The sequence below is a fragment of the Schistocerca nitens genome, chromosome 3 (genome assembly GCF_023898315.1).
Source record: "Schistocerca nitens isolate TAMUIC-IGC-003100 chromosome 3, iqSchNite1.1, whole genome shotgun sequence".
Taxonomy (NCBI): Eukaryota; Metazoa; Arthropoda; class Insecta; order Orthoptera; family Acrididae; genus Schistocerca; species Schistocerca nitens.
This window is the reverse complement of record NC_064616.1, coordinates 718,204,408-718,226,831: the sequence shown is the minus strand read 5'-3', so window position 1 is coordinate 718,226,831 and position 22,424 is coordinate 718,204,408. Positions and strand designations below refer to the sequence as shown.

The 22,424-nt window shown below is 44.5% G+C and overlaps 1 protein-coding gene across 1 annotated transcript in view; it reads right to left on the bottom strand.

Annotated features, from left to right (window-relative positions):
• The window catches only part of LOC126249402 (monocarboxylate transporter 2-like), a 141,714-nt gene that overhangs the window by 20,182 nt on the left and 99,108 nt on the right, over positions 1-22,424 (bottom strand). Inside the window, exons 6-7 of the mRNA XM_049951055.1 lie at positions 4,304-4,510; positions 3,861-4,177 (exon numbers count right to left, since the gene is read on the bottom strand). Of these exons, the coding sequence (XP_049807012.1) occupies positions 3,861-4,177; positions 4,304-4,510 (524 nt within the window). The remainder of the gene's footprint in view (positions 1-3,860; positions 4,178-4,303; positions 4,511-22,424) is intronic.

Here is a 22,424-nt window from a genome sequence, read left to right as displayed (position 1 = left end):
TGCTTCCCAACGTTTTGGCAACTTCTGTATTCCGAATAGGCCACTTTCATTGTTGAGCTGTCTGTTTACTCGGGTCACCTCACAATTGGAAAGTCGGAACTTTTCCATTGTGGCGACTGAGGATTCAGTTCTGGCTCACAATCTCATATCCAGGTTTCATCAAGTCCAACAAACCATTTTAGAAACTGTTCTCTTTCTGTTGGATAACGTTGAAGCAATTCCTCTGCGATTCTCTTGCGACCTGTTTTCTGTTCTCCGCTCAGACCATGCGGCAGACACGAGACTTAGGGTTCATACGGTGGCGTGTAGACAGTCGTTTTTCTCTCGCCCTGTCTGCGAGTGGAAAAGGATTGGAAACGACTAGTATTGGTAAAGGGTACCTTGCGCCACGCACCGTACGGTGGCATACGGGGATGTAGACGTGGAACCCATCTGGCAGCAACTATTCTCGTCTTTAACTTCTCAATTATGGTTCTGTGAACTGAAGTGACAGACATTCTGGCCTCATAAGCAATTTTCTCACATGTTTGTCGTCGATCCTGTCTCAAAATGCCATTTACACTAAACTCAAATGTGTAGTCTTTTGCAGCTGATGATCTTCCACTTCTCCGGTTGTCCTTAGTGCTTACCAGACGTTCACGGAAAGGAGTAGACCACCGTGATACTGTGCTACGATCCACTATACTATTGCCACAACCCTCTCGAAGCGTTGTGAATTTACCTTTGGTACCTTCCACGTAGGGATTCGATTTTGATGTATGAACGCTGGTCACTACATGCAGGACCCGACCTGATTCGGTTTCCGATCACATTTTAAAACTGAGTTATTCACGACACAGCCACACGTACCAGCAAACTCATATACGACTGTCACGCCTGAAGTGTCGCTCACTACTGCTACGAATTGCAATTTGATCACGCCGTCGTAATGGTCGCGCATGCGCAGTGTGCAGTACTTACGATATGTTTTGTTATGTGATGGAATGATGGAATGATTGCTGTGGTGTCTCAAATGTCACGTATTGAAAGAAGTTGATGCGTAAAAATTAGTGTGTATTTAATTTTACTCCATTAGTCAATCCTAAATTTTGTGAACTATTTTTCTTAGATTACAATGAAATGAATACCCCTAGCTGCATACAGACGTTGATATAAGTCGACGGGGACAGTTCAAAATGTGTGCCCCGATCGGGACTCGAAGCCGGGATCTCCTGCTTACGTGGCAGACGCTCTATCCATCTTTTTTTTTCTTCGTTGATCTCATTTTGTTCTAAATTGTTCATTGTATTTGTTCGGAGCGAACGTCCCATGACACCCGTTCAGGTTCTTCGTTCATCCGTTCACTCAGTTCTTTTTTTTATTTCAGAGGGTAGCTAGCCCTCTGACCATCCATCTGAGCCACCGAGGACATAGAGGATAGTGCGACTGCAGGGACTTATCTCTGGCACGCCTCCCGTGAGACCCACATTCTCAACTTGTTGTCCCGCACTATATTCATAGTGCCCCTGCCCATTATACTCATTACTCTCAGCTTTTTGCCGACTCCCGTAAGAGTTCCGGCACTGTTTGTGCATCCGCACAGAAGAAGATGGTGAAATGGCCGGTGAGCCTTAATATATACATGAAGATGGTATCTTTTCTTTCGGACATGTCCGAAAGAACAGATACCATCTTCATATACATATTTTTCTTAAAACCCTGTACAGTGACTTAAAATTAGATACGATAATGCAAGCAAACTCTGTTTTATGACCTGGCGATGAATCGTCTCCAAAAATACACCATGTAGGAGAATTACGTGGGATATCACGGTGTTTCACCTTATAATTACAATACAATCAGATATACGTTCGGAGCGGTGAATTTTATGACCATCAATTTTCAAGGAGGGCACAGCAAGATCTTTGTTACATACTATTACATACTATTATATACAGTCATATCGCCAACTATTATACATTTCATATCAACACCTCTACCACGGACAAAAACACAGATATTATCATCATGAGAAAGTTTACAAGACCTACGGGTTCTACCACACAATGGTTTATCAATAAAAAAAATTTGTTGATGTTTCTCCAACACCACGGACTTGAGACACAGTGACCATGAACGTCCGATAACCGAGAACATCACGAGGAGGTATCTGCTCCAAAGTCGTTGCAGTAGACTTAGTAGTAGTATCAATACGAATTATTGCAACAGTCAACCAACATTGACCGACTGGATTATCGGTAACAGAAAAAGTAAAATCAAAACGACCTCCTCGAAAAACAGTCTGTCCTTTCAACACATCAACCAAAACGGACGAACTAACGTTCATGTTATACTCCGTCTCCACATTCAAAGTAGACTTGTAAATAATTAGTATTAATACTACTACTAAGTCTACTGCAACGTCTTTGGAGCAGATACCTCCTCGTGTTCTCGGTTATCGGACGTTCATGGTCACTATGGTTCAAATGGTTCAAATGGCTCTGAGCACTATGCGACTTAACTTCTGAGGTCATCAGTCGCCTAGAACTTAGAACTAATTAAACCTAACTAACCTAAGGACATCACACACATCCATGCCCGAGGCAGGATTCGAACCTGTGACCGTAGCGGTCGCTCGGCTCCAGACTGTAGCGCCTAGAACCGAATGGCCACTCCGGCCGGCATGGCCACTATGTCTCAAGTCCGTGGTGTTGGAAATACATCGACAAATTTTTTTATTGATAAACCATTGTGCGTTAAAACTCGTACGTCTTGTAAACTTTCTCATGATGACAAACTGCCTATTGGCTTCTGTCTCGGGTTCTTCGGCCGACGTTCATCTAATGATTTTTCTGACGTTACGCCAGCACGAGTGGCTGGCATTGTCAAAGCTTCACCCTCCATTGCCGGTGGTGAACTGGAGCCGAGCTCGCGGCCGCAGACTATATGTACCTGGCGCGCCAACGTCCGAGGGCTTCTCCGCGGTCATTTCCGGTGCGCAAACATGGCGTAAAGACGATTTTCAAACCGACAAGGAAGATCAAAGAGTGTCTTAGATCGGCGAAGGAGAAAAGAGACCCACCTGCAATGTCGGGAATATACCGTATACCATGAACATGCGGAAAAGTTTATGTCGGAATGACTGGACGATCAATTAACACCAGGGTCAAAGAGCATAAGCGACATTGCAGGTTGGGGCAGGTGGAGAAATCGGCCGTGGCAGAGCACGCACTGAATGAGACCGACCACGTAATAAAATTCGCCGACACGTAAGTTCTGGCTGTAGAGAAGCACTATCACACGCGCTTATTCAGAGAAGCTGTAGAAATACAAAAACACGCGAACAGTTTCACCAAGAAAGAGGAAAGCCTTATGGTAAACGGATCCTGGTTTCCCGTACTGCAGCGAACGGCCGTCGCAGGTAGCAAGAGGAGAACCGCACCGGAAATGACCGCGGAGAAGCCCTCGGACGTTGGCGCGCCAGGTACATATAGTCTGCGGCCGCGAGCTCGGCTCCAGTTCACCACCGGCAATGGAGGGTGAAGCTTTGACAATGCCAGCCACTCGTGCTGGCGAAACGTCAGAAAAATCATTAGATGAACGTCGGCCGAAGAACCCGAGACAGAAGCCAATAGGCAGTTTGTCAACAAGTGGCCACGAAAGCCTTAACAATTTCTCATGATGATAATATTTGTGTTTTTGTTCGTGGTAGAGGTGTTGATATGAAATGGAAAATAGTTGGCGATATGACCGTATATAATAGTATGTGATAAAGTATGTAATAAAGTGGTGGTACATCCTCTGAACTGTAGACATAGAGCCGTATCCTTAATTTTAATAAACCACATGACAGCAAAAAAGAAACCTATTGGGTCAGCAACTTGCCTGGCGATGGACCAGCGACGGCCCTTGCGATCGAGCGCGACGGGCATCTCCGCGATGAGGTTGTTCTCGAACTCGCTGAGCATCAGGTAGTTCTCGACTTTGTTGCAGGAGGTGATACAGTCGCCGATGTAGTCGAGGTCGTCGAGCAGATTGTCGGGTAGGTCCATGTCGGCGATGCCCTCCTCGGAGATGCAGGTGAGCTCCGGCTTGTCGGCGGCGTGCGCGGCCGCCAGCAGCAGCGAGCCGCCGCCCAGCAACAGCTCGCCGCCCGCCGCCGCCGCCCCCGCAGCCGCCCCCGGCGCCGCCCCCGCCGCCGCGGCCACCACCCCCGGAGCGCCCACGACGACGCCCGCCGCGGTCCCGACGAGCCCGACGCCGGGGGCGGCAGCGCACGGCACGAGCACGCCGGCCAGCTGCGCGTCCGTCAGCTGGGGGTCGCGGTTGTCCGGCTCGTGCGAGAAGGAGGGTCGGCGCCGCTGCGGACACGCCTCCACCTGGCACAGCTGGCGCGAGCCGTCGCCGTGCTTGTGGCGCGCCAGCCGCCGCCGGTGCACGTCGATGAAGAACAGCGTCAGGCTGCCCACCAGCACGCACGACGAGCTGAAGTAGTAGCCCGCCTTGTTGCCGCAGCCCACGTTGATGTACCCTGTGGGGTATCAAAACGCGGTTACAGACAGGCTCTCTGCAAGAAATGAAACAGTGCAACCTATTTCGGGGCGAGAGGGACCACAGGCTACCGTTTCAATGACGTTGGTGCGTACTACTGAACTGACGAACAGCTGCACTAACATGCAGTCACCGATCAGCACAATAACTCCATTGTACGGGTCACAGGAAAGTTTACATTTTAACTCACCGTCGGCGACGAGATTAATATACGGAGTTATTCAGAGATACTTTTTAAAACTTGTTCTTTACACCAAAACAAGAAAAACAGCAGATATAAACTACTTTATTGCAAGTTTTGTACACCATGCGGAGTCTCTCGCATTTAAGTTTCCATATCCTTCTTTCTTGCCAGTTCTCTTCTTGCTTGGATCTGTCCTTCATCTCACGCCTCACTCCAGCATTCCAATGTAGCCAGGGTCTTCCTCTTTTTCTGTGTCGTGGAGGTCTCCATTGCCATATTTTATGAGGCTGTCTTTTCTCTGGCATTCTTGTAATATGTTCATACCATGTTAGTCTACAACATCCTCGGTAACTCTCATCTATAGTCATAGCACATATCTTATTTTGTGTCTTCTTGTTGCTTCACAACTTCGTCTCGTAAACTCCATTTCAGTTACTTTTAATTCCTTCTCATTGGCCCTGGAGACTTCTGGAGACTTCCCGCATTTCAGTACTATAGAGAGTAATGCTCTCAACTAAAGTTTTGCATATCCTTTTTAAATTTCTTGACTTACTTTTATTCCAATTAATGTAGCTTCTTAATTGCCACTTTTCCCTTTCCTGTCCTGTTTTTATTTCCTCGTAGCTTCCACCTTTGCCCGAAATGACTGCCTATGGATATTTATACGATCTGCTATACTTAATTGTAGATTCATTACTGATAACAAGATCAAAAATGTTCAAATGTGTGTGAATATCTAAGGGACCAAACTGCTGAGGTCATCGGTCCCTAGACTTACACACTACTTAAACTAACTTATGCTAAGAACAACACACACACTCATGCCCGAGGGAGGACTCGAACATCCGGCGGGAGGGGCCGCGCAATCCGTGATATGGCGCCTCAATCTGCGCGGCCACTCCGTGCGGCGACAGAATCCCTTCCTGTATCTCCGACAACCAAGTATTCAGTTATTGTAAAGGTTTCATACCGCACTGCTCATGTTCTTCTTTAAGCTTTCTTAACATGTAATACACTTCCTCTTCTTCCTCAACGAAAATGACATGATCGTCGGCGAAATTTAGGGAGAACAGAGTGTCATCACCTATTGTAATACACACGTTTTTCCACTTCCTTTTCCTATTTTTCAGTGCTTCGTTCAAAAACATTTTAAACAGTGTAGACGCTAAGTAGCATCCTTGTATCAGTCTTTCACTAACTTTAAATTTCTGTGACAGTAACTTACCAACTTTAACACAACAAGAATTATCTGAATACAGCTTTACATCTGCTTGTACATAACATTTACGAATTTTCTTGGTATTCATTCGTCCCCACATCCCAGTAAATCTATAAAAACCACGCGAGTCCCCAAATTAAGTTCCATTCTCTTGCCAGTTACCACTCTAATTATCCAGATATTATCAATACAAGACCTACTTATCCACAAACGACTCTGTTCTTCTACTTCCTCCATTTCTCTTTCAGTTCCAGTTTTAAGAATCTTAGCATACAATTTGGATACAGAACTGAGAACTGTGATGCCTTCATAATTTGTGCAGCCATCCTTGCTTCCCTTTCTAAATATGTTTGTGATGAACCCTTCTTTAAACTCGAGAGGGATATCCCCTCCACTAAGACAGATTAAATAGCTTCGCGAGATTTTCAAGTAATATTTTTGGTCCAGCCATCAATAACTCCATATAAACAGCTTCAGATCTCGGTATTTTGCCGTTTTTTAAAATTGTTTAACTGTTTTCTGTATCTCTGCTGTTGTTATCTCTTGGATTTTTGTGTCATGTTCGTTGCCTACAACGGAGCATATATCTTGAAATCCGGATCGATCTTCTTTAAACAGTTCTTCATAGTATGTCCTCCATTTATCTTGGCTTCTCAGCTGTACGATTATGCTACTTCTATCATTCATCAATCTTAGTGCTCATAAGCGATCTGTGTAGGCCTCCTTTTGCATCTTCACCTTTGCTGCAACATTATCACAAACATACCCATATGTGCGAAAATCCTTCGTTCCCAAATTATTAATGAAAGTTTTTGTTGAACGCCTCTCCTGGTACAATCAAACAACGTCAATGCACTCATTCAGAGAAGGCTTTGCCCATTGCATTAGTCAAGCTAGACGTAAGTATCAATTAAAGATTAATGTGTGGTCTAGGTCTGTAGGTGCCTGATAGGTCCCTACGTTCTCCCAGCACGTTTCACAGCTGCTGTCTAAAAGGATTTCTTTCAGAACACTCTCCAGGGCTTACCAGAAGATGTGCCCCATCAAATAAAAAGAAATGTTTGGTTCATGCATGGTGGGGCTCCAGCATACACTCCTGGAAATTGAAATAAGAACACCGTGAATTCGTTGTCCCAGGAAGGGGAAACTTTATTGACACATTCCTGGGGTCAGATACATCACATGATCACACTGACAGAACCACAGGCACATAGACACAGGCAACAGAGCATGCACAATGTCGGCACTAGTACAGTGTATATCCACCTTTCGCAGCAATGCAGGCTGCTATTCTCCCATGGAGACGATCGTAGAGATGCTGGATGTAGTCCTGTGGAACGGCTTGCCATGCCATTTCCACCTGGCGCCTCAGTTGGACCAGCGTTCGTGCTGGACGTGCAGACCGCGTGAGACGACGCTTCATCCAGTCCCAAACATGCTCAATGGGGGACAGATCCGGAGATCTTGCTGGCCAGGGTAGTTGACTTACACCTTCTAGAGCACGTTGGGTGGCACGGGATACATGCGGACGTGCATTGTCCTGTTGGAACAGCAAGTTCCCTTGCCGGTCTAGGAATGGTAGAACGATGGGTTCGATGACGGTTTGGATGTACCGTGCACTATTCAGTGTCCCCTCGACGATCACCAGTGGTGTACGGCCAGTGTAGGAGATCGCTCCCCACACCATGATGCCGGGTGTTGGCCCTGTGTGCCTCGGTCGTATGCAGTCCTGATTGTGGCACTCACCTGCACGGCGCCAAACACGCATACGACCATCATTGGCACCAAGGCAGAAGCGACTCTCATCGCTGAAGATGACACGTCTCCATTCGTCCCTCCATTCACGCCTGTCGCGACACCACTGGAGGCGGGCTGCACGATGTTGGGGCGTGAGCGGAAGACGGCCTAACGGTGTGCGGGACCGTAGCCCAGCTTCATGGAGACGGTTGCGAATGGTCCTCTCCGATACCCCAGGAGCAACAGTGTCCCTAATTTGCTGGGAAGTGGCGGTGCGGTCCCCTACGGCACTGCGTAGGATCCTACGGTCTTGGCGTGCATCCGTGCGTCGCTGCGGTCCGGTCCCAGGTCGACGGGCACGTGCACCTTCCGCCGACCACTGGCGACAACATCGATGTACTGTGGAGACCTCACGCCCCACGTGTTGAGCAATTCGGCGGTTCGTCCACCCGGCCTCCCGCATGCCCACTATACGCCGTCGCTCAAACTCCGTCAACTGCACATACGGTTCACGTGCACGCTGTCGCGGCATGCTACCAGTGTTAAAGACTGCGATGGAGCTCCGTATGCCACGGCAAACTGGCTGACACTGACGGCGGCGGTGCACAAATGCTGCGCAGCTAGCGCCATTCGACGGCCAACACCGCGGTTCCTGGTGTGTCCGCTGTGCCGTGCGTGTGATCATTGCTTGTACAGCCCTTTCGCAGTGTCCGGAGCAAGTATGGTGGGTCTGACACACCGGTGTCAATGTGTTCTTTTTTCCATTTCCAGGAGTGTATTTTAGTCTCGTCGTTCGAAATGCACTGGCCGGTATCTACCATAGAGGAGGTTCAGTTCCATGGCCGGCACGTTCTCCAGACCTCATCCTATGGGTTTTTAACTTTGGGGGCACCTTAAACAATAGTTAATACAGCAGAAAATCCAGACGCACAGACTCTTCATCGAAGTGTCATGGAAACCTCCGAAACCCTTCCCCATCGCGAGGAAGGATTTGAAAGTGTGTGACAGTTCATGATTCGACCAGTTCATGCATGTGTGGAGGACATGTCGAACATTTATTACGAGTTTCTGATGACACTTTAAACTGATAATGTATAACTGGTGTGTTGAGCATGAACTTTCGATCAATCATTTATAAGGTAAGGATTTTTTTGCCTTTGTTTATACAAACTTTTTATCTTGTCTTGGCAAAAATATTTCTGAATCACCCTCTATATTGACCCCTTTTTTAAGATGAGACTGTGATGGGCGAGGAAATCGGCCCTCAACTGTCGCGGGAAGTATCATGGCAAGAGTCTGATGTGATTTAGGAAATCTACAGGGCACCAGAGATTATAAACTTGTCAGCACCCATCTGCTTCTCTGCGTAGAATAACTGCTCCTTCCAGTTAATTACTATGTTCAGTGTGATACATATTTCATTTTTGCATTATGTTTATCTATGAATAACTCATAGTTCGATATCACGGCGCGACCTCAGTGATACACCACCTCATCACAGGGAACAATGGAAAATTTTCGCGTAATTGGGCGCCTCGGAGAGCCAATCAGCGCCGCACACCCCTGCACCGGGTAGACACACTGATTTCGACAGCTGTGTAGTATGCATAGCAGGAAGGAACGACAGATTTTGTTTCTATTGTCACGTTCTCTAAGCACCGCTACGTTATCCTTATGTCTGCTGCTGATGTGTGAACCATATGCAATACCGGTCAAAACTATATACTTTATTTCAATATACGAACATATTGCACAAACTAAACAAATGAACAAAATAAGTATTTTCTCTCTCTATCGTTAAGTACGACACACATGGTTTAGCTGTTAGCCTCTTCAAAGTATGCACTCTTTGCCCTCTGAACAGCTGCACGAAGTCGTGGCATTCTGCAGAAAACATTTTTTAGTGTTTTTGTAGTTATTACAGTGCAACACGTCTGCAAATTATTCCATAGACTTCAACATTAGATGACCTCAATTTTCTGATATCCGTATTAAGTTAATCCCATACGAGTTCAGTGGGATTTAAGTCAGGTGAATGACGTCACCAAATTATATTGTTCAGTTCCCCAAATTTCTCTTTTCCATTGAAATACGCTTTGCACACTTTAGAAGCATGTTTGGGAGCATTATCCTCCTGCGGAACAAACCCACGACCATTAAGTGTCTTGGCAGATGAAACTGAATTGTTGATCAGTCTGCTGTGATATCCTGCCTTCTTTGATGTTCCATTAATACCCACTAAATCATCGACTTATCACTCACAAAGCATCCCCACACCAGGAATGACCCTCCACCATGCTTCACCGTTGGCGTCACACGCAATTTTCATACGTTCTCTACGAAATCGACGAACAAATATTCGACAGTTGTTTTCTGTATAGTTCAAACAAACACCTTGGACCATTGCTGTACGCTCCAGCTTTTATGTTGCTGTGCCCATAGCAATATTTTCACTTTATTTTGTTTTCGTAATAAAGGTGTTTTGACCGATACGAGGCCTTTTAAACAATGTTCATGAAGACAGCGATGCACTGTTGAGTCAGAGATTGGAGCTGCCCGCATTCTATTTACTTCCTCGCGAATATTAGGTGCACTACGAGTTCTCTGGCGTTTTTTCTGTACAAATATAAACTGGTCTTCCCTGTTTGATGTTACTCGGGGTCTTCCAGATTGCGAAACACTTGCATTGGCACAGTTCTCTTGATCCGCTGCAATGTTCACACCACTGTAGATTGGGCTACGCCAACTTTCGTTGCTATTGTCCTATTAGAATAACCTTCCTAATGCAGAGCTACAATTGCACCACGTTTTTCAATTCCAGTGTCCTGCTTCCGTCTCATTAGTAGTTAATATGATACGAACCTGATCAGGTAAACAAACACACCGCTAGGTGCTCACAATGTATTGTAAACTAATGCGAACCAGGTGTTACACAGACATCAGAATGAATTAGGCCTATTCAGATAGAATCGCCTTAGGTAAGGGTACGCCAGTATTATCGTGGATACGATGCGAACGTGGATGCGAACAATCAGTCAGATATTCAACACAGGCAATAGGTCTTTACATGTTTACACTTGTTTTATTTTCAGAACATGGATATGATAGAATATTCAAAACGGAATCTCTGTTTTAACCACAAATCCATAGCTGTCGAAAACTTTCGACCGGTAGTGTACCTCGTCACCGGAGGCTTCGGCGAATGAACTCACTGACTACATACACATTTACGTGCGGGATGAATCCTACCTCCATCGACAAAATATTGGTATAGGGAACCCATGTCGCCCGGTGGCTCTTTACAGAGTAGTTGCATTTCGAATGATTTCTTACCCCCATTTATCTTTACTGCTGTACTGTACTCAAAAACTGAAAAATATCTCCTCAACAGTGTTAATGGCAACGGCATGCGCAGTTTATGTCTTGTTTGCAAACAAACTTGTTCCATTCACTCATTGACACAGAGCAGTATGTATAGGTTTACTAATGAAGGGTTGGCCGTTTTCTCCGCTCGGCCACTAGGTGCTATGTTGTCCTCACGTTCGTATCGTCATACTTTACAGCACACTATTGAGGTGATTGCATGGTCACGTCACAAAAGGCATTAAATTAAGAAAAAGGGTATGGCAGATACGCTCCTAGTGTATGGGTCCACGGAAAGAAGCGGTAGAGCAGCACGTCGATGCTATTCTGAGTTGTTCCTGCAGCGATAAATGTGTACGTATTCCCCCTAAGAGTTGTTGCGTTATTGTGTGTTTTGTGTTCTACAGTTTTGGAATGAAATACTATAGCATCTTTCACTACAGTGTAGATCTTTTTACAGAAAGAAAGGTAATTGGCGTAAGACCCCGAACAAATCATAATTACAGTATTACTCTAACGAACCAACGAAGACCTCGGGTCCCGTGTAGCAAAATACTCAGAGATTACCCCCGCTAACCTCCGAATTTTTCTCGATGGAGTTCAGGTTCAATATGAATATTTAAAATTAACGAAAACAGTGAGAGTGACCTCTAGCGGCGATTCAAATCTTTGAAGGAAGGAAGATTACTGTTTAACAATTCACTGACAGTGTGGTCATTATAGAATGAACCAGCCCTCGCGTTATCACGGAAACCAAGCCTAACATTAGCTTTTACTGATTTCGAGAAACAACGAAAAACCTAAATATTATTGATATTCGTTCAGTGTGCGTGCAATAATCAATTGTTATTGATTTTTGAGTATAATTCAAGTTTAAAGGGTTTTGTTTATTCATTTTGTTTATTTATTTCATTTTATGAGAGGTCGTGGGATCACATGAGCAAAAATCTACTTCGCTGTGGAACGAGCCGCTACTTACAAGGGAACCTCCCCATCGCACCCCCCTCAGATTCATTTATAAGTTGGCACACTCGATAGGCCTTAAAAAACTGAACACAGATCAATCGAGAAAACAGGAAGAAGTTGTGTGGAACTATAAAAAAATAAGCAAAATATACAAACTGAGTAGTCCATGCGCAAGACAGGCAACATCAAGGATAATGTAAGTTCAGGGGCACCGTGGTCCCGTGGTTAACGTGAGCAACTGCGATCCAGAGGTCCTTGGTTCAAGTCTTCCCTCAAGTGAAAAGTTTACTTTCTTTATTTTCGCAAAGTTATGATCTGTCCGTTCGTTCATTGACGTCTATGTTCACTGTAACAAGTTTAGTGTCTGTGTTTTGCGACCGCACCGCAAAATAGTGCGATTATTAGACGAAATGACGTGCCTCTCCAATGAAGTCGCGAGCTGTATTTACTGGACTCATATTGCCCACACAATACATCTCACGTATTTAATGCACTCTCGTCCAAAGTAGCGAACAGTCAACTGCCAGCCAGTGAGCCTCGTTAGCAGGAATACTCTCTTCCGTGTGCTGTAGCCGACTGACGTGTGTTTCGATGTTTGTTTAGTTGTAGCGTCCCCACACTACGGCGCAGTTACGTAGCATCGGACAGACGAACGGACAGATAATAATTGTCTGAAAATAAAAAATTAAACTATTCACTCGAGGGAAAACGTGGACCAAGGACCTCTCGTTCCGCAGCTGGTCACGCTAACCACAGGACCACGGCGCTCCTGAGCTCACAATATTCTTGTTGTTGCCTATCTTGCGCATGGACTACTCAGTTTCTATATTTTTCTTATTTTTTTCATAGTTCCACACAACTTCTTCCTGTTTTCTCGATTGATCTGTGTTCAGTTTTTCAAGGCCTATCCACTGTGCCAACTTATAACTAAATCTGAGGGGAGTGCGATGGGGAGGTTCCCTTGTTAGTTTACAGTCGCTAAGACACACACACACACACACACACACACACACACACACACACACACACACACACACACACACACACAAAATAAAAATAAAGGAAACAAGGAAACGAAAGCTATACTATAGTGTCTACCAATGAAAAACACAGTTCGACCAGAGGTTCTAGATTTGTGTTAGCAACATCTGTTCGTAATAAAAGGAGTGTCATATAAGGAAGACTGTCAGTTGAAATTAGAAATGTGGGGTTTATCTTTCGGATGTTTCAGTTCTACGACAAGAAACCTATTGAAATGGACCCACCGCATACTGCATACCCTCATACACAATTGTTAAGAAAGTGTTGTCGATGCACAAAACGATTTTTTGTCGTGCCTTCACGTTCACTGAGTGAATGAAGCATTTTATTTTGAATGGACCTATGTTATGAGCTACAAATCACATGAGGGATGTATGTACAGGGATAAAATTTTAATTACGAGACGCTTGAACAACGGCCAATGCGCAATTTGCGAAATGACGCCACACAGCATTATGAATGCTCTTTTCTGGATTCACAAAATACCTTAAGAATGCACAAAGTTGCCTAAAATAGTTTACATAAGAGATAATAAAGTGTAAGTAATGCTGTGGCATTAATTGCAGTTAACCAAGATTATAAAACATTTATTTCCTGCGCAAGAAACCAGTTTCTGCACGTGGTATGACAAACATTGGAAAACTCCTTCTGTAATAAAGCCAAATTCATATCACATTTCATATAGCAAAATTTTCTAGGCATCCAGTCTACCTGTTACCTTTCTTTAATGAAATATATGATTCGGAGTCTCCTCCTTTGTTAATCTATTCCGAAGTCGTTTCCGTTCAACAGAAACTTCCATGTCCGCTATAAATCACACAAACCTTCCGGAGGAGCATGTTTCAGATCACGATCCGGTCACCCAGACATAAATTTTCAGAAATGCCCCTAAATCAATTAAGGTGAATGTTGGACTGGTTCTTTTGAAAAGATCACAGCACATTTCCTTCTCCATCCTTGTCCAATTCGAGCTTGATCTGCGTTTCTAATGATCCCGTAGTCGAGGGGATAGTAGATCCTAATCTTCCTTCATTCATTCCTTTTTATTTCTGGGTGTGTATGAAGTATTTCAGGTACTATTAAGCACTACCTTAGGTACAAGGAGTATCAAAGTAGAAACCGAAAAATAATTAATTAGAAAAAACTACAAGGGGAAGGGTAGGACGATATTCCGTATCAGCTCGAACCGTGTGTTAGTACTGCATTTTAATCATGTGCCACTTCGCTCTTGTTCGTGAATCATTAGGAATCCCTATCTAACGCTGCACTGCTTGAAGCATATTACATTGGGTGAAAATCTGAACAGAATACTTCCGAGTACATAAGTTTAGAAAGCTAACCTCAATGTTCATCATCTACTCAAGGTGAATTTCTTACGCCGACTATTACCAGTTTGAAATTGAGATAGTTATAAATATAACATTGAGTGACAGAAGATTTCAGAACATGCAACTATTTCTGAATGTATTAAATACACGTAAATAAAGGAGCTGACTGAATGAAATCGTGGATTTAGTGTAGTTGTACCCGGGGCTTCCGATTTTAGAGCATTATATCTTACAATTATCAGTGTGTTGCTCGTGATGAAATTTCACCACCATCCGGTAATCAGCCATATGTATGCCTATTCATCTGAGAACTTAACTTACAAGACCCGGAGTTTTTCATACACTTTTACCAAACGAATTGGGACATGGTTCAAGAAACTGTAATTTCGCGACGAGCAAGGTCCGATCATCCTGATTATGGTTCTTGTTATCCCTTGAATCACTTTAGGTATATACTGGTATAGTCACTCCAGCAAGACGCAGTGAACTCCTTCCCCCATTGATAGTTTCCATTGCTAACTGTTGCCCTGTCTCCAATATCCCGTTAAGCACGAATATTCATGCCAAGCAGTCTAAACTACATTAGATCACAACGAGATGAGATGAAGTTATTTATACTGATTTTCAAGTAAAATAATAATGTACATCAGACAAAGGCCTCAGATGACGTAATGGAAGCTTTTAATGATGTGTGGTAAACAAAAAGGCGATATCGGTAGTTTTGTAGAAAAATTGGGATAAATTAATGCAATCACAGTATTGAATGCAAGGCAATTAGTACTCTAGTTACCAAGATAAATGTTTATTCGGAGTAATTTTCTGCAAATGGCAATCGCGGTTCTTCTGTGTTCAAAATGAAACTTTTGAAACCCAGTAGTTTCCAGTTGATTGCTGTCATTTATTTAGCTGAGTCAAACTGAAATCTGAAAAGAGTGGGAAAACGTTTTATTATGTATAAGGGATAAAATATGTTACCCTCGAAATAAAAGCATTTGATCAGCGAGTATTTCGTTGCTTTTCAGGCCAGCTGCAGAGAGAGGTGTGAACGGATAACTGATGTAACATACGCACTAATAACACTCGAATAACAGTTGGTTCTCTCGTCACTCCTAATTATCATCTCTGACTAATGAAGCATTACCCAAGCTAGAGCTGAAAAAGAACGCTGAGTCTATAAGCTAAAAATCTGAATTGAAGTTGGTTTAAATAATCCCAGATCACTTTCTTCTTTAAGAGGAACGACACGTTTTCTTCATTCGTGAGTGAAATGCTTCACTGGATCGGCAAAACAGACATTGGTGAAATTAACAAACATACGGAATCATTAAGATATCCCGACAGAAATGTAGAAAAGTGAAAGTGAAAGTTCTTGTAAGACTTGATCACACACATTAAAAATAAACCAGCACAGACAGAGAGGTAGACGTGCCCCTGGTGTGGATCATGTTTCGTTACAGTACTCTATATACGAACCTCGTCGACATAATTCTCTCACGAACTGTACAGGAAACACAGAAAATTCTTATTTCGAGACAACAGTACAATGAGTATGTAATCAGCGATGCGGCAAAGAATTTGGTGTGTCAGTTTATCGTCGTGGTGTTTTGTGAGTTTCTGTTAGTTTAAATGAATCTACCATCAGAATTATTGCCCTGATATGACATTCAGCGTGTCGTCTGGCCTGTCATACAATTTTACGAAACCATCAGATGACACTTATCATGCATCATCATCATCATCATCACCATAGCAACGTCCACTAGCGCCACCGAGAGCTATTGTCGAGTCACAGCACTATTGTTAAAAAGATGTGCTGATTGCTACGCGACACAGAGCGATCAGCATGCAAATAACCCTAAAGAACTTAGGGTTACTACACAATATAATATGTCTGTGCAGACTCCAACTTAGTTGGAGATTAATTCGGATTCGTATATGGAGGACCGACTGAATCGCTACTAGATGATGGATGTGCCCTGTATGAACCGCTGCTTAGAAAGTGGAACACTCGATTTTTATTACAAGTCTATGCGTACTTTTGTTGAATTTTTATTTCATATAATCAGAAAACCTACTGAGTAATAGATCAGCTAAATATTTTCCAAATCTGTTCATTTAGCTTGATAGTCAATTCATAGCAGCACACGTTTTATTCGGCTAACTCATCCAAGTAGGAAAGCACAGTTCGTTATACAGCTTTGAAAGTCGATTACGATTTCCCGAGAACATTAATGAACCAGAAAGTTATTTAAGAGCTCTCTCGGGGCTTAATATTTAGCTAGAATTATATAAAAAAAACTTCTTTAACTTCAAAATGAATTTGCCGTGAGCCAACTGTTGCGTAGTAGAAAGTACGAGAATAAAGTCCCGTTATGGGTCCTTCAACTTTTTTCTGTATGGCGCAAGTTAAAAAGCCACTAACAGTGACTTAGGACCTACGTAAAAATAAAACAAATAGATACTGAATATCATCCATAGTTTTTTAGCTTCTCACGACAACGCTTCGTTGCTAACAGATTGAGTTGCTCCGCAGCATGCCCCGTAACGCTGGCTGCATGCTAGAAAGTTGCGTTTCGACGCCAGTATCGCGAGAACTCTGAACAAATTTACGGTATTGCTACCGCTATCTGAAGAGATCCTATTAGCTATGCGTTACAGCTGTGATATTAGGTCAAGAATGATCTTAACAGAGTTAAGGTGGTATGAACTTGCTCGTAACAATATGGATTCAAATGTGAACGCTCTGATTTTCGCCGACTGGTATACACGTGATGAGATTTTAATAGTGCAGGCGGATCTGGGTAACGTGTGATACTGATGCTTTGGTTCCGTACCTTTTTCCTATTACGTATGTCCATGACAATACGTGTCAAATATATTTGAGAGAGTGTACGCTGTCACTGATGTTAAAACTCACAGATAATGATTATCAAAGGTGTCACAAACATTTAGTTTCCTAATTAAGCGATACGGTGAGGAAAAATTCACGAGACAAACTTAATTCTGCTTATTTCACTTACATTGAAAAAATTTGGTTCTTTCAGTGAACTTTGAAGTCGCCTTATTATTCAGCAAGATAGGTCTCGGAGTTTTTTTTTATCACTAATACGAAGTTTATTTGATGGTGGTTGACAGCAACTACGTCATGGTTGTAGCCCAGAGACACAATATATGCCAAATGTTTTCTTGTAGAACGTCAGAAAGGAATTTATCTTTTTCCTTTTGAAATCTTTAAATTCATTCTAGTCTAATAATAATACTACCGGAACGGCGACTTGAATAATATTGTTTATGTTTTTCTAATTTCATTTTATTGATAGTGCAAATGGTTGAAAATAACAGTTTTTATGTTATAAATAATCAATCAGTACTCGACTCACAAGGCGACGCTACAAATCTTGGTACAGTGCGACAACCGCATCACAGAAGTCAAATGTTGTCTTATGCTGACATGTTGTCTGTGTCGGAAACCTGGTAATCTGGTACCGGTCATTGTCACTTGTATTAAGGCCTGGTTGTGGGAAATACACTCCTGGAAATTGAAATAAGAACACCGTGAATTCATTGTCCCAGGAAGGGGAAACTTTATTGACACATTCCTGGGGTCAGATACATCACATGATCACACTGACAGAACCACAGGCACATAGACACAGGCAACAGAGCATGCACAATGTCGGCACTAGTACAGTGTATATCCACATTTCGCAGCAATGCAGGCTGCTATTCTCCCATGGAGACGATCGTAGAGATGCTGGATGTAGTCCTGTGGAACGGCTTGCCATGCCATTTCCACCTGGCGCCTCAGTTGGACCAGCGTTCGTGCTGGACGTGCAGACCGCGTGAGACGACGCTTCATCCAGTCCCAAACATGCTCAATGGGGCACAGATCCGGAGATCTTGCTGGCCAGGGTAGTTGACTTACACCTTCTAGAGCACGTTGGGTGGCACGGGATACATGCGGACGTGCATTATCCTGTTGGAACAGCAAGTTCCCTTGCCGGTCTACGAATGGTAGAACGATGGGTTCGATGACGGTTTGGATGTACCGTGCACTATTCAGTGTCCCCTCGACGATCACCAGTGATGTACGGCCAGTGTAGGAGATCGCTCCCCACACCATGATGCCGGGTGTTGGCCCTGTGTGCCTCCGTCGTATGCAGTCCTGATTGTGGCGCTCACCTGCACGGCGCCAAACACGCATACGACCATCATTGGCACCAAGGCAGAAGCGACTCTCATCGCTGAAGACGACACGTCTCCATTCGTCCCTCCATTCACGCCTGTCGCGACACCACTGGAGGCGGGCTGCACGATGTTGGGGCGTGAGCGGAAGACGGCCTAACGGTGTGCGGGACCGTAGCCCAGCTTCATGGAGACGGTTGCGAATGGTCCTCGCCGATACCCCAGGAGCAACAGTGTCCCTAATTTGCTGGGAAGTGGCGGTGCGGTCCCCTACGGCACTGCGTAGGATCCTACGGTCTTGGCGTGCATCCGTGCGTCGCTGCGGTCCGGTCCCAGGTCGACGGGCACGTGCACCTTCCGCCGACCACTGGCGACAACATCGATGTACTGTGGAGACCTCACGCCCCACGTGTTGAGCAATTCGGCGGTACGTCCACCCGGCCTCCCGCATGCCCACTATACGCCCTCGCTCAAAGTCCGTCAACTGCACATACGGTTCACGTCCACGCTGTCGCGGCATGCTACCAGTGTTAAAGACTGCGATGGAGCTCCGTATGCCACGGCAAACTGGCTGACACTGACGGCGGCGGTGCACAAATGCTGCGCAGCTAGCGCCATTCGACGGCCAACACCGCGGTTCCTGGTGTGTCCGCTGTGCCGTGCGTGTGATCATTGCTTGTACAGCCCTCTCGCAGTGTCCGGAGCAAGTATGGTGGGTCTGACACATCGGTGTCAATGTGTTCTTTTTTCCATTTCCAGGAGTGTAGAAGTCAATGAATGTATCCACAGACCACAGACGGTACCGCTTACAGAGGGCTAACTTGCGTCAGAACGAGTTGAGCTACATTGGTGCCGTTTCCGTCCACCAGCTCCGAATTACGTACGAGATGAGCAAGAAAGTGGCCCCTGCCCAGCGACTCAACCTAAAACTATGGTCGTACAATGTAATCAAATAAGAAGTTCATTTAGTACACAATTCCAGTTGATCCAGTTAATCTGTGAACACTTCCTCTTTGTGTTCTTTACTTTTAAAAGCGAATAGATCTCGACTTACTTCAAATCCAACTCTAAACGAATGTGGCCTGGCTTTATTTTCGCTATCACGCACATGCTTTCTTGACAGTAATGTAATTTCAGGATGCAGCTTCGAGCAAGACACACTTTTATTGTTTTCCATTTAAGTTCAGTAAGGTCTCTCTACAGAAACTAATAACTGACATAATTTACTTCAAGCACAATGTTATGAATGAGAGAAAATACTAAACAAGAATACAGCTAAGTGCAACAGAAATCTGTGTTCTGTCATGATGGAACTGCCGGGGAGTTAAACAAGAAACGACTCAAAACGAAACTAAAGGTGCCCTTCCTCGCTTCCTTCTTTCCTCCCTCCTTTCTCATTTTCTCTATCTCTCTCTCTCTCTCACACACACACACACACACACACACACACACACACACACACATTGCATGTTAACTGTTCTGTCAAGAAAGTGCATTTTACCATTTTATCAATTGATGACGTTGAATTTTATGAACAATGCTTACATTTCAAGTATAATCGTTCAGAACTTCAATTTGCGTTTTTGAAATTATGTAGAGTGTTGCTGAGCGTCATGCAGACATACACACAAATAATGTGTTTGAAAAACTTTCTTTGCTTGATAATGATTTGTGATGATGAAAAACTGGTAGCAATTACTGAGATTCTTCATAGTAGCTGACGGTGGTGCAACATGATTTTTGGCAAGTATCATCTGGATGTAGGGCACCAGCTTCTGAATATAATTTAATGACAGCCTAGTTCACTTCGACAGCGTAATTTCACATGTTAACGTCAAGTCATAGAACACCAAGCTCCAGTTAATATCCAGATCGAATCACACTATACGTGATATCAACTTCACGGCTCATCAAAGAGTCATTAAGAAATATTAGGTTTGTAATTATCTGCTTTTCTCACACTGTTTTCCGCAAGTTACTTTATTCTAAAGCGTTTTTTGCTGATAGCAAGAAATGTTTTACTCTTGGCAGGGTCGTATGTTCTCGGTGACTCTGAGGGACGTTCCGAAACTAAGTTTCGTCATTGTTTTCCAAAAGGAAACTTTATGGGTAAAAAGAAATACACCATGGCATCACGACTATACACCTTGCAACCTTTTTCGTCACAGTCGCTACCGACATTGAGAAATTTGTCACAGCGTGCAGTCTGTTTTAAGAAACCATTCTGGTAAAACTCTGTGCCCTGTAATGCAAGGAATTGTCACACAGTCTGCTTCACCGCAGCTATGGTTTGGAAGGGACTTGCCGAGAGATCGGCTTTCAATGCAAAGATCAGGTGCAAGTCCGATACGGCAAGATCGGGGTTGTAGACCGAGCGATCCGATCTTCCATTTGACGAGACATGACCTATCCGCTATACACTGTCTGTAGGCATTCATGGATGACGAACACACTGGTCCCACGTATCTATTCATACTGGATGACAGTATGCTCTTCCATTGGTGACCACGCTGTTACTACGCTTCTGTCTGTCATCGTGATGAGTACTCGAACGACTTCTGGCACGCCCATCTGTTGTTACTCTCCGTTCTTCAGCGCTCTGCGCACGTGTCATTCCTCTTCTGCTGAAACCCCTTCCGTCTTTGAACCAGCAACGGATGTGGATTCATATGGCGTCTGTTTGTGTCGCCTGATGTACCAGCTTCTCTTTAAAAAACAACGACGAAACTTACTTTCGAAATTCCCTCGTAAATAGGGTCTAGACGCAACGATTTGTTTGCGAAATGAAGCTAACATCCTGAGTGTGTGGAATGTAAAATACACTCATGCTCATAAATTAAGGAGAATGCTGATACATGGTGAAACAACGCTCTGGTGAGCCGTTTGCGGGTTTAAAGCACTTTGGGGTAAGATCATGCGGTCATATGACCTACGGTCGTTTCACGGTGGCGCTGGCAGCAATCCACATGCGCAGAGGTGTGTTGGTGTATGTCAGAGTACGGCGCAGCGAGTAAGTGTGCAGGCGTTTTAAGACGTGATAATGGTGACTGTGTGTTGAAAGTGGCTCAAAGATCACATATTTGTTACGTTATGAGGGGTAGAATACTTGGGCGACTGGAGGCTGGTCAAACACAGCAGTTCGTAGCACGGGCCCTCCGTGTGCCACACAGTGTTATCTCACGATTATGGCAACGATTCCAGCAGACAGGAAACGTGTCCAGGCGCTACAGTACGGGACGTCCACAGTGTACAACACCACAAGAAAACCGATATCTCACCATCAGTGCCCGCAGACGGCCACGGAGTACTGCAGGTAGCCTTGCTCGGGACCTTACCACAGTCACTGGAACAGTTGTCTCCAGACACGCAGTCTACAGATGACTGAACAGACATGGTTTATTCGCCCGGAGACCTGCAAGGTGCATTCCACTGCCTCCTGGTCACAGGAGAGCCCGTAAAGCCTGGAGTCGAGAACTCAAGAACACAGTATGTGGTCATTGGAACAGTGGTCCTAGGTTATATTCACGGACGAGTCCAGGTATAGTCTGAACAGTGATTCTCGCCGGGTTTTCACCTGGCGTGAACCAGGAACACGATACCAACCCCTTAATGTCCTTGAAAGCGACCTGCATGGAGGTCGTGGTTTTATGGTGTGGGGTGGGATTATGATTGGTGCATGTTCACCCCGGGCATGTTTTTGACAGATGAACTGTAACCGGTCAGGTGTATCGGGATGTCGTTTTGTACTAGTATGTCCGCCTTTTCATGGGTGCAGTGGGTTCCACCTTCCTCCTGATGGATGATAACGCACGACACCACCGAGCTGCCATCGTGGAGGAGTACCTTGAAACAGAAGATATCAGGCGAATGG